At 44.3% G+C, this 10,675-nt stretch overlaps 2 protein-coding genes across 2 annotated transcripts; both read left to right on the forward strand.

The window, feature by feature from the left end:
* The first annotated feature begins 108 nt into the window (after window positions 1-108).
* LOC137607555 (apolipoprotein A-IV-like) lies at window positions 109-1,108 on the forward strand. The gene is made up of 3 exons (XM_068333407.1): window positions 109-148; window positions 238-400; window positions 532-1,108. The coding sequence occupies exons 1-3, from the start codon at window positions 109-111 to the stop codon at window positions 1,106-1,108; spliced, it is 780 nt and encodes a 259-aa protein (XP_068189508.1).
* A 1,644-nt stretch (window positions 1,109-2,752) lies between these two features.
* On the forward strand, window positions 2,753-10,125 carry LOC137607554 (apolipoprotein Eb-like). Its single transcript, XM_068333406.1, has 5 exons — window positions 2,753-2,852; window positions 3,117-3,178; window positions 3,712-3,856; window positions 4,114-4,392; window positions 9,825-10,125. The coding sequence occupies exons 2-5, from the start codon at window positions 3,136-3,138 to the stop codon at window positions 10,123-10,125; spliced, it is 768 nt and encodes a 255-aa protein (XP_068189507.1). The 5' UTR covers window positions 2,753-2,852; window positions 3,117-3,135.
* The last annotated feature ends 550 nt before the right edge of the window (window positions 10,126-10,675 follow it).

Consider the following 10,675-nt stretch of genomic DNA (forward strand, 5'->3'; position numbering starts at 1 on the left):
CCGACTGTTTGAACTTTACTCTTGTGTTTCCTAAGTCCTCTGCTGCCTATATATACTCAGTAATGAGTGTGTACAACACACTGTGTCTCCTCAACAGCAGCGGCGATCATGAAGGTCCTTGTGGTGCTCGTACTCGCGGTTTTCACTGGTAAGGGAACTTTATAATTCACCTCAAGGTCCACATGTGATCATTTTGGTGGAGCATCCAAATAACCAATTTCACCTCTACTATTCCAGCTGGTTGCAATGCCAACATCGTACGGCAAAAGCAGCCAAAGCAGCCAACGCAGAAGGCTGACATGGTGACGGACGCTTTCTGGGACTGGGTTGCCATGGCAACTGCGACCGCCAAGGATTCCCTAAACCAAGTTAGAGATTCCCAGCTGGGCAAAGAAATGAAGTAAGTTTTTAAAGCGATAAAAGAAATGAAATTTTTCTGGTTTTTTTCCCTCAGTATCAGCTCATAGATGAAGAAGATTTATACGTGACTTATTCAAAGTCTTTTCATTTGTTTTTGTTGTGTTTCTGCAGCACCCTCATCTCTGAGAGCACCGACGCAGTCAACAAGCTCAGCGTTGCTCTACTTACCCAGGTGGCTCCTCTGACTCCAGACCTCGTGTCTAAATTTTCCCAGGAGGCTGAAAGCCTGAAGATCCGCCTGGAGAAGGATCTGACCACAGTGGGGGCCCGCATGCAGCCCTTTGCTGAGGCCATGGTGGCTGACTTGCAGGTGCAGGTTGAGGAGCTGAAGGGTATAGCCCCCTACGCTAACACCATGGACCCAGAGGCCCTGAAGGCCACCCTGCTGCAGAAGAGCCAGGAGCTGAAGGAGCAGCTGGATCACGGCATGAAAATGCTGCAGGTTGAGATGATCCCCTACTCTGAGGAGATAATGGAGAAGATAGAGCAGAGTCTGGATGAGTTTCAGACCAGCATGATCCCAATGATCCAGAGCTTTGAGACCAAGCTGACCCAGAAAACCCAGCAGATCCAGAGGAGACTGGTTCCAATCGGAGAAGATCTGAAGGCCAACCTGGAAGCCAACACCCAGAAACTGAAGAGGCGTCTGAATTCTCTTTGGTCAGCCTTCACCAAGTTGACCCAGTAAATGGACTATAGAATTATTTAGTGTTTATGGGGTGGAATAAAAAGCTCTATGAAATTTAGCAGTATTTATGTTCATCACATATACTCCAAAGAAAACCTCCTGAACAATGTCAGCACGTTGTCTTGTCTGTTACTGTTTGCTACCAGTATCCATCTGTGAAATAAAATAATGGTTAAAGGTATTTTATTCTGTCTGACTAAATAGACTAAAGTCTATTCTTCACTTCTAAGCAGACGTGTAATCGTCACACATCCTGTCCGACATTTATGAAGGCCTGATTATGGACACATAAGGGAGAATGACACGCACAACATTTTGTGTGATTTAGCTTTAACTGACTTGGTGTGGACAGCATGGTGGGTAGTGGGTAGCGCTGTCGCCTCACAACTAGAATGTTCTGGGCTCAAGTCCTTTCTGTGCAGAGTTTGCATGTTCTCCCCGTGTCTGCATGTGTTCCCCCAGGGTTTTCCAGCTTCCTCCCACCACCAAACATATGCACTTCAGATTAATTGTCCATTCTAATTGACCTGAAGGTAACTGGATGCACCGGCATCACGCTCGGAGTGCCCCCCGCCTCTTACCCATAAGTTCGATAGGTTCCAGCAACCACCGTGACCCACAAAAAGCAGGAGAAAATGAATGAATGAATGATTTATGGTACACAGTTGACAATTTTGACAAGTGTTAAATGTAACAGGTTTTTGTTGTACAACTCTACTGTATTTCACTCTTTTTAAGCTACATCTTAGAAAGTTGTAATTACTGCTTTTGGAAACTTTGGCGGTGGTGCAGAAAATATTGTATTGACTCGCCCACTGGAGTCCCGTGTGTGAAATAAAATATGTTCTTCTCAGATGAATAAATTATGATGTCCTGCCTTCATAGGGATCCAGTGTGCAACAAAACAGAATCCTTTTTAAGTCCTACCCCCTGGAAGTCCCCAGGTGTCGCTGCTACTTCCACTAGCTAACAAATCATCAGCCACAGAAAGACGGAGCGTCAGCAGTGAAGGAACATTACAAGATGAAAATTGTATTTAATAAATCATACATCATATAGACAGAAGCAACATAACCTGTCAGAAAAAAACCATTCATTAATATACTAATGAAATAACGCACTCTTTGCCTCGTGACTGTATTTACTCTTATCAGCAGTAAGGCCCAAAGTTAGTTCCAGCACTCACAAAGAAAAGTTATTGATTAATTCTCATCTGTACAGAAGACAGTTAAATGGAAAGTTTCCCATCTTATAAAAGTTGGATGGATGCAAATCAGTTGTTAAAGCAGACTATGAACTGGACCTGCTGGACAATGATACCACGATGACCTTTGGCCTGTTCGCTGTCGTCCTATCAGGCTCCTTTGTGACAGATGAGGACAGGAGTCCTGATAACAGCCATGTGAAGAATTCAAAAACACATTAACACGTTTCATTAAGGAACTGTATCGCACCGACATCAGACTTTTATGTACGATCCAGAAGCTTCAGCCGCGTGTAAACCCTGATTATGTTCTAGGTGTTCCTGCCTACTTCTCTATCTGTACTTTAAGCGTCCAACGTGGAGCCAAAACATCACACACAGCAATAAAATGTGACAACAACACAGCTTACGCTGGGAACTTCGGACACAGGATGGCAATCCTCCAGAAAGTCATTGGACGACACCAACAACACCTAAAGTCTATAAATAGTGAGAGAAAAGCTGAGTCGTTGTCAGACGTCGGGGATCTGGATCACTGAGGTGAGTCACGTATTTCTGTAAACCTACATTTCACTCGTTTATTTAAGGTGGATGAGTGAGGAAAAGTTTAATTAAAATAGTAAATCAATTGAATGATTGATTAAAGAAAAATGATTATTATTCAGATGCTATTTTACACCCTAGTCTTCATTAATATTCACTGGGTGAAATGTTGGTTTCTTAATTCAGTAAAATAAAGAAATGACTTAAACATGTCTGTTAGTATTGACATCACTTTAACTGATTGATGTAATAATATTCCAGGTGTCTTTTTCCTGCCATCATGAGGGTCTTTGCAGTAATCTTCGTGCTGGCTGTCCTCTCTGGTGAGTCCAAAATGACACAGAAACCCTTTTAAATTTAAACATATGTTCATAATTAACATTTTAAATCCAGTTAAATTAGGTCTTCCTTCAAGTGTCTTCATATTTATTATTTGGTTTAACAGACAGATGGAATAAAAAAGAAAATTAAATTTAAAGTTGTAATGTGAAACAATAGCAAGAAAATGCTGTAAAATCATGCATAAAAGAAATGTTTAAAGAAAGCATAGGTAAATAAAAAGACGGGGGAAAGAAATTTGGGGTTAAGGGAAAAGCAGGAAATGGATGAAAAGAAGGATGAGATTAATAAAGTCATTGATTTTTTTATTTCTATTTCTTCAGCACCCCAATGGCCTGCTGTAATTCCAGTTTTGAATATTTTATTTTGAAAAACAACATCCTACTCACATAATAAATTTGTATAAAAGGACTTGAAGGAATGTATTGTGATCTAGTCTGTTAGCTGTTTTCCAATACACAATGTGTCCAATCATTTGGATTTAAATATCTGGGATTCTTGTCTCTGTCTGAATCAGGCTGCCACGCGAGAAGTGTGCCTCTGGAGAAAACTCCCTGGGAAGTCACGGTGGACAAGTTCAGTGATTACTACTCAGACCTGAGCGTGAAGAAGGATGAAATGGTGTACAACATCAGGAATTCCCAGATTAGCAGAGAACTGGAGTGAGTCCACTTATTCCCCAGCCTCAGTCATTAAAAATAATAAACCACCCCACGTACGTCTGTGTGTGAATGGGTTATCTTTAGAAGACGGGAAGTAAATGATTGTAATAACAACAAATAATTCTGATCTGGATCTTAATGCTAAACAGTAAAAACTGTGGGACTGACAACACAGTGAGGTCATGTGTGAAGAACTGCTTTCTTACCTTTTCGGATCCTGATTGACAAAACTGACAACACAATCGCCCCTCCAACAGCACCCTGATTCAGGACAGCATGTCTGAACTGGCCACGTACAAAGAGGAGCTGCAGACCAAGCTGGCCCCCTACACCCAGGAGCGTCTGACCAAAGACCTGCAGAAACTGGCCAACAAACTCAAAGAGCACATGGTGGAGGCCAAGGAGCAGATGGAGAAGTACAGACAGGAGCTGCAGAGCATGGTGGAGCAGAACGTGGATGATGTCCGGCTCCGGGTCTCCACCTACGCCCGCAAGCTGAGGAAACGCCTCAACAAGGACGCCCAGGACATCAAGAGGTGAGTGGAGCAGAGATCAGTTGGCTGATGGGAAATCCAGGCAGCAGGAGGTGCGTGTGGTGTCTCTAAATGTTTAGGACTACTTTAACAAGCTGTTTGTTGTTTCCTTCAGTTTTATCTCTCTCCAGAGAGAGACATTAATTTAGGCGACTGAAGTTATTCTGCAGGTGCTTCTTAAAATACCCAACTATATTAAATTAAGTTTGTGTATTTCTATTGTGTTATTGATTTTTTTTCCAGGATTGTCTCAGTGAAATAAATTGATTTGAGAAACAGAGAGCTGCAGTCAAAGTCAAAGTCAGCTTTATTGTCAAGTGTACCATATACAGTATGCACGACACACAGCACAGAGGACATTACAATCCTCTCTGGCCCACAGTTAACAGGCAGTACAACAGGCAGTACAACACAGATAGGACAACAGGCAGTACAACAGGCAGTACAACACAGACAGTAGAACAGGCAGGACAACACAGATAGGACAACAGGCAGTAATAATAATAATAATAATAATAATAATAATAATAATAATAATAATAATAATAATAATAATAATAATAATAATAATAATAATAATAAATAGTTAAATAGTTAAATAAATAGTTAAATAACAAATAGTTAAATAATATACATACATATTAACATCTGCAACATATGAAATTTACATATTCACATATTGTAAACATATTAATATATATCATATTATCAGAATGTACAGATATATTCACACATCAAAAATATACACTACAGGCTGAAGATTACATTGTTCATCCAGAATTAGAATGTTTTGTTCTTTGAGTTCTCTGAGTTCTCTGAGTTCTTTGAGTTCTTTGAGTGTTCTGCTGGGAGGACTGCTGGTTATACAGTCTGACTGCCGTGGGCAGGAAGGACCTGCGATAGCGTTCCTTCACACATTTTGGGTGAAGCAACCTATCGCTGAAGGAACTCTCCAGTGATCTCAGTGTGCCCTGTAGAGGGTGGGAGTGGTTCTTCATCATTGATGACAGCTTGTTTGTCATCCCCTCTCCAAAACCACCCCAACTGAGTCCAGGGAGCATCCTAGGACAGAACCTGCCCTCCTAATAATCCTGTCCAGTCTCTTCCTGTCGGCCGTAGTGATGCTGCTGCCCCAGCAGACCACCCCATGAAAAATAGCTGAGGCTACTACTGTGTCATAAAGAGTCTTTAGGAGCGGCCCCCGCACTCCAGAGGACCTCAGCCTCTGGAGCAGATAGAGTCTGCTCTGACCCTTTTTATAGAGAGAGTGAGTGTTGGTACTCCAGTGCAGTTTATTGTTGAGGTCAACACCAAGGTACTTGTACGAGGACACCAACTCGATGTCCGTACCTGGATATTCACCGGTGTAACCGGGCAGAGTGATCGCCTGCGGAAATCCACCACCAGCTCCTTGGTTTTACCTGCGTTGATCTGGAGGCGGTTCCGCTGGCACCAGTCCACAAAGTTGTGGGTCAGTTCTCTGTACTCTCTGTCGTCCCCATCGGTGATGAGGCCGACGATTGCAGAGTCGTCAGAGAACTTCTGCAGGTGACATGTGGGGGAGTTGTAGGAGAAGTCTGCAGTGTACAGGGGGAACAGGAACGGAGCCAGAACCGTTCCCTGTGGTGCCCCCGTGCTGCAGACAACTGTGTCCGACACAGTCCCGGGTCCTCACGAACTGCAGGCGATTGGTCAAATAGTCCAATATCCAGTCCGTAAGGTGGTGGTCCAACCCAGTGATCTCCAGTTTGTCCCTCAACAGTTCTGGTTGTATCGTATTGAAAGCACTGGAGAAATCAAAAAACATGATCCTCACAGTGCTCCCAGGCCTCTCCTAGTGGGACAGTGCTCGGTCTAGAAGCATGGTGGCAGGCTGGTAAGCGAACTGGAGTGGGTCCAGTGATGGGCTCACCAGGGGGCGGAGATGACAGAGGACCAAACGCTCCAGGGTCTTCATGAGGTGGGAAGTCAGTGCCACCGGCCTGTAGCTGTTTAGGTCCTTGGGATGCGGGGTCTTGGGCACGGGAACCAAGCAGGACGTTTTCCACAGCTGTGGAACCCTTCCCAGCTTCAGGCTCATGTTGAACATGTGTCCAACAATCCCACACAGCTGGTCTGCGCAGGATTTCAGGAGCCTGGAGCTGATGATGTACAACTGATGATGTACAGCACAGACAGTACAACAGGCAGTATAACACAGGTAGTACAACACAGGCAGTACAACACAGGCAGGACAACACAGGCAGTACAACATATGCAGGACAACACATGCAGTACAACAGGCAGTACAACACAGACAGTACATCAGACAGTACAGATTGAAGTATTAGACGAAACACAAGGGATGGTAAACATCTCTATACACTCTTTAATCCCGTAGGGAAAGTGATGTGTGTGCAGTCCCTGAGTTGATGGGGGAGAGAGAGAGATAGTCAGGTGTTGGGGGGAGGGCAGGGCAGTGTGAGGGTAGAGTTCAGAGCTGTGGCAGGGGGCAGAGCAGGGTGGGAGTTGAGCCTCTTGACTGCCTGGTGAAAGAAACTGTCCCTGAGCCTGCTGGTTCTGGCCCCAGACTCTGCAGTCTCCTGCCTGATGGCAGCAGGCTTAAAAGGCTGTGAGAGGGGTGGGTGGGATCACCTGCAATGCTGATGGCTTTGCGGGTGAGGCGGGTGTTATAAATGTCTGTGAGGGAAGGGAGAGAGACACCAGTGATCTTTGCAGCTGCTCTCACGATGCGCTGCAGAGTCTTACGGCAGGAAACGGTGCAGGTGCCGTACCACCCTGTGATGCATCTGGTCAGGATGCTCTCAATGGTGCCTCTGTAGAAGGTGAGCATGATGGGGGGTGGGGCTCTTGCTCTCCTCAGTTTTCGGAGGAAGTAGAGGCGCTGTTGAACGTTTTTGGCCAGTGATGCGGTGTTGTGGTCCCAGGACAAGTCCTTGGAGATGTGCAAACCCAGGAACTTGGTGCTGCTGACCATTTTCACTGCAGCACCATCGATGGTTAGTGGAGCATGCTGGGTGCGTGCTCTCCTGAAGTCCACATCTCCTTTGTCTTCTCCACATTCAGATGGAGATGGTTGTCCTTGCACCACATAGCCAGGAGGCCCACCTCAGTCCTGTAGGCTGTCTCATCGTTGTTGTTGATGAGACCCACCATAGTCGTGTCGTCTGCAAACTTGATGAAGAGGTTGGAGCTGGAAGTCGGTCTGCAGTCATGGTTTAGCAGAGTGAAGGGGACGGGGCTCAGTACACATCCTTGGGGGGCTCCCGTGTTCAGCGTGATGGTGCTGGAGATGTTGTTACCGACTCAAACTGCCTGTGGTCTCCCTGTCAGGAAGTCCAGCAGCCAGTTGCGTATAGAGGTGTTTGGTCCAAGCTGGTCCAGTTTATGGATGAGTTGCTGGGGGATGATTGTGTTGAATGCTGCGCTGAAGTCGATGAACAGCATTCTGGCGTACGAGTCTTTGGTCTCCAGGTGGGTGAGGGTTGAGTGTAGGGCAGTAGAGATGGCCTCATAGGTCGAGCGGTTGTACCGGTAAGCAAACTGAAAAGGGTCCAGGGTTGAAGGGAGGGCAGATTTGATGTGGTGCACGACTAGCCGCTCGAAGCACTTCATGAGGATGGGAGTGAGTGCAACCGGGCGGTAGTCGTTGAAGCCAGATGGGGGCAACTGGGATGATGGTGGTGGCTTTGAGGCAGGTGGGGACAACAGCCTGGCTCAGGGAGATGTTGAAGATGTCTGTGAAGACATCTGTGAGCTCATCAGCACAGTCTCTCAGGACACGACCAGGAATGTTGTCAGGACCTGGGGCTTTTCGGGCGTTGGTACTTCTGACGACTTGCCTCACAGAGAAAGCGTCAACACCTGGTCGCCAGGAGGGGGTGGACTCTTCTGTGCCGGGATGCTGTTGTCTGCCTCAAAGCGCGCAAAGAAGTCATTCAGCTGATTCAGCAGAGTGGTGGAGCTGTCACAGGCATGTGGAAGGGGCTTGTAGTCCGTAATGGACTGAATCCCCCGCCACAGGTTCCTGGTGTCTCTGTTGTCGCTGAAGTGGGTGGCGATCCTCCTGGAGTACTGTCTCTTGGCCACTCAGATACCTTGTGACAGGTTGGCCTTGGCTGTCCTTAGGCCTACCTCGTCCCCAGCTCTGAAGGTCGCATTCCGTGCCCTCAGGAGCCTGTGGACTTCCCCTGTCAGCCATGGCTTCTGGTTTGGCGTGACTGGAGATGGTTCTGGTGACCGTGACATCATCCACGCATTTCCTCATGTATGCCGTGACAGTCTACATGTACTCCTGGAGGTCTGTGGTGTTGTTGTGGGTGGTGCATCTTTGAATACACTCTAGTCTGTGGTTGAGAAGGAGTCCCGGAGTGCCTCCGATGACCCATCAGGCCACACCCGTATCTGCTTTTTCACAGGTCTGACGACTCTGATGAGCGGTCCGTATGCCGGCTTTAGCATAACAAAGTAAATAGTTGATGGGTTTATTGACAGATTAGCATCTAATGAACGTAACTAATTTAGTGAGAGGTTAAATGTCTCTTTGTCTAACAAAATACTTAGAGTAGCTATATAATCATGATGCTAATCATTATTGAATGAATAGTTAATGAGATGCTAACCTTCTGTTAGCATCTTGGTAACTATTTGATTGAAATCTCAAAATTTATTATGAAAATCCGAAGCTTCGATATATATTTTTTTAAACTAATTTTAGATTTAAAAGTATTTAGTAATTTGTTTTGACGTAAACGTGAAAAGTTATTTTTCTTTTGATTTTTTTTTTTTAAATCAAGCAGTAATATTTTAGGGAGAGAATAATGAAGTGGCTGCAGTTCTGAGTCTACTGACCTTTATCAAGTCATTCAGTATGTTGGTAGAAACTTTACACACATCAGTACGCAGGTCACTGAAACAAACCAGACTCTGGGTTATACTGTATACCAATGTTATCATCACATAAATTCTACACTTGTTCCAATTTGAAAGGTAGTGTATGTCTAATAAATTGAAATAATTATTACTGTACAACAATATTGAATGATAATACAGGTTAGTGCTTCAAATTCGTGCTCATAATTACTTCCTATAATTGAATACATGGTTGATTTATTAAATTTGCTGATTTTTTTGGGACAAGGAAACAGCATATAGTTTTGCTTCATCTCAGTTAAATTGAACATTCAACCGTTGTGATATATCAATTATGCAACAACAAATACAAATCAATGATATCAGACAAAATGCTGGACCCTTCCTTTTAACGCTGTAACAGAAACACATCCTATTAATGACATTTATCTACTATGATGTTTGACTTCAGGGCTTTCTCTTGTCCACACGGGGTCAGAGGAACGTCTACTTCAGTAACATTATTGACGTACATTTACATTTTCTGTGATTCCTCACTCATTTAAACTCTTCTGTCCTCTCAGACAAGTTGCTGAAAACCTCGAGGAGCTCCAGGCGCGTACCTCCGATAACATGAAGGACATGCAGACACGTTTCAGCCCTTATTTTGCTCAAGTGCAGAACAACGCCCAGGCCAAGATCACCACCCTGAACGACCTGCTGAGGTCACAGATGGAGAATGTGAAGGAGAAGATTCAGAGCACAGCTGAGGACATCAAGGACCGCGTTGAGCAAACTGCTGAAGACTTGAGATTCACCCTGGAGGACAAGATGGAGGAGCTGAACATCTGGTTTCAGCCTTTTTTCTCAATGTTTCAGGAGTAACGTGAAACCTGGAATCAACCTGTCTGGACTTCCTGCTCATCCTGTATCAAAACCATTTCTGAGGGTTCATAATAAAGATACTGGTGTGTAAAGGAGAAGTTTCTGTTTGTCAGCTCAGCCTTTCAGTAGAACCGTCTGCTCACATGCTGCATGTGCTTAGAATCATCTCATCAACAATTTAGTCCACAATCACTTTTGAGTCGCTTCCAATTTGGTACAAATGTGTTTTCCTTTTCTGTATAAACTAAAACTTTTCTTATTTTAATAATTATTTAAAGTTCCTCTATGACAACCATAACTTAGATCATTGTGTGGTTTATATTTTATACTAAAATCTGCAGAAACTAACGCTGGATTGTGTGATTTCTCTACAATTTAAAAAATATATCACTGGAACTTCAAAAATTAATTTATGATGAAATATATTTTAAATAATTGTATTACTATTTTAGAAAATGTCATCACTGCATACATACAAGCATGTTATACATATACAGGTCTACCTTTCCTTTCCTCATCAACAAACCAGTGGTTAAAACTTCACATTATC

This window comes from Antennarius striatus, chromosome 14 (assembly GCF_040054535.1).
Source record: "Antennarius striatus isolate MH-2024 chromosome 14, ASM4005453v1, whole genome shotgun sequence".
Taxonomy (NCBI): Eukaryota; Metazoa; Chordata; class Actinopteri; order Lophiiformes; family Antennariidae; genus Antennarius; species Antennarius striatus.

Excerpts from the sequence above, each read along its gene's own strand:
- LOC137607555 (XM_068333407.1), top strand. The coding sequence starts at position 109 with ATGAAGGTCCTTGTGGTGCTCGTACTCGCGGTTTTCACTG. Across the intron at positions 149-237 it reads CGTACTCGCGGTTTTCACTG|CTGGTTGCAATGCCAACATC; the intron begins GTAAGGGAACTT and ends CTACTATTCCAG. Across the intron at positions 401-531 it reads CAGCTGGGCAAAGAAATGAA|CACCCTCATCTCTGAGAGCA; the intron begins GTAAGTTTTTAA and ends GTGTTTCTGCAG.
- LOC137607554 (XM_068333406.1), top strand. The coding sequence starts at position 3,136 with ATGAGGGTCTTTGCAGTAATCTTCGTGCTGGCTGTCCTCTCTG. Across the intron at positions 3,857-4,113 it reads CAGATTAGCAGAGAACTGGA|CACCCTGATTCAGGACAGCA; the intron begins GTGAGTCCACTT and ends CCCCTCCAACAG. Across the intron at positions 4,393-9,824 it reads GACGCCCAGGACATCAAGAG|ACAAGTTGCTGAAAACCTCG; the intron begins GTGAGTGGAGCA and ends CTGTCCTCTCAG.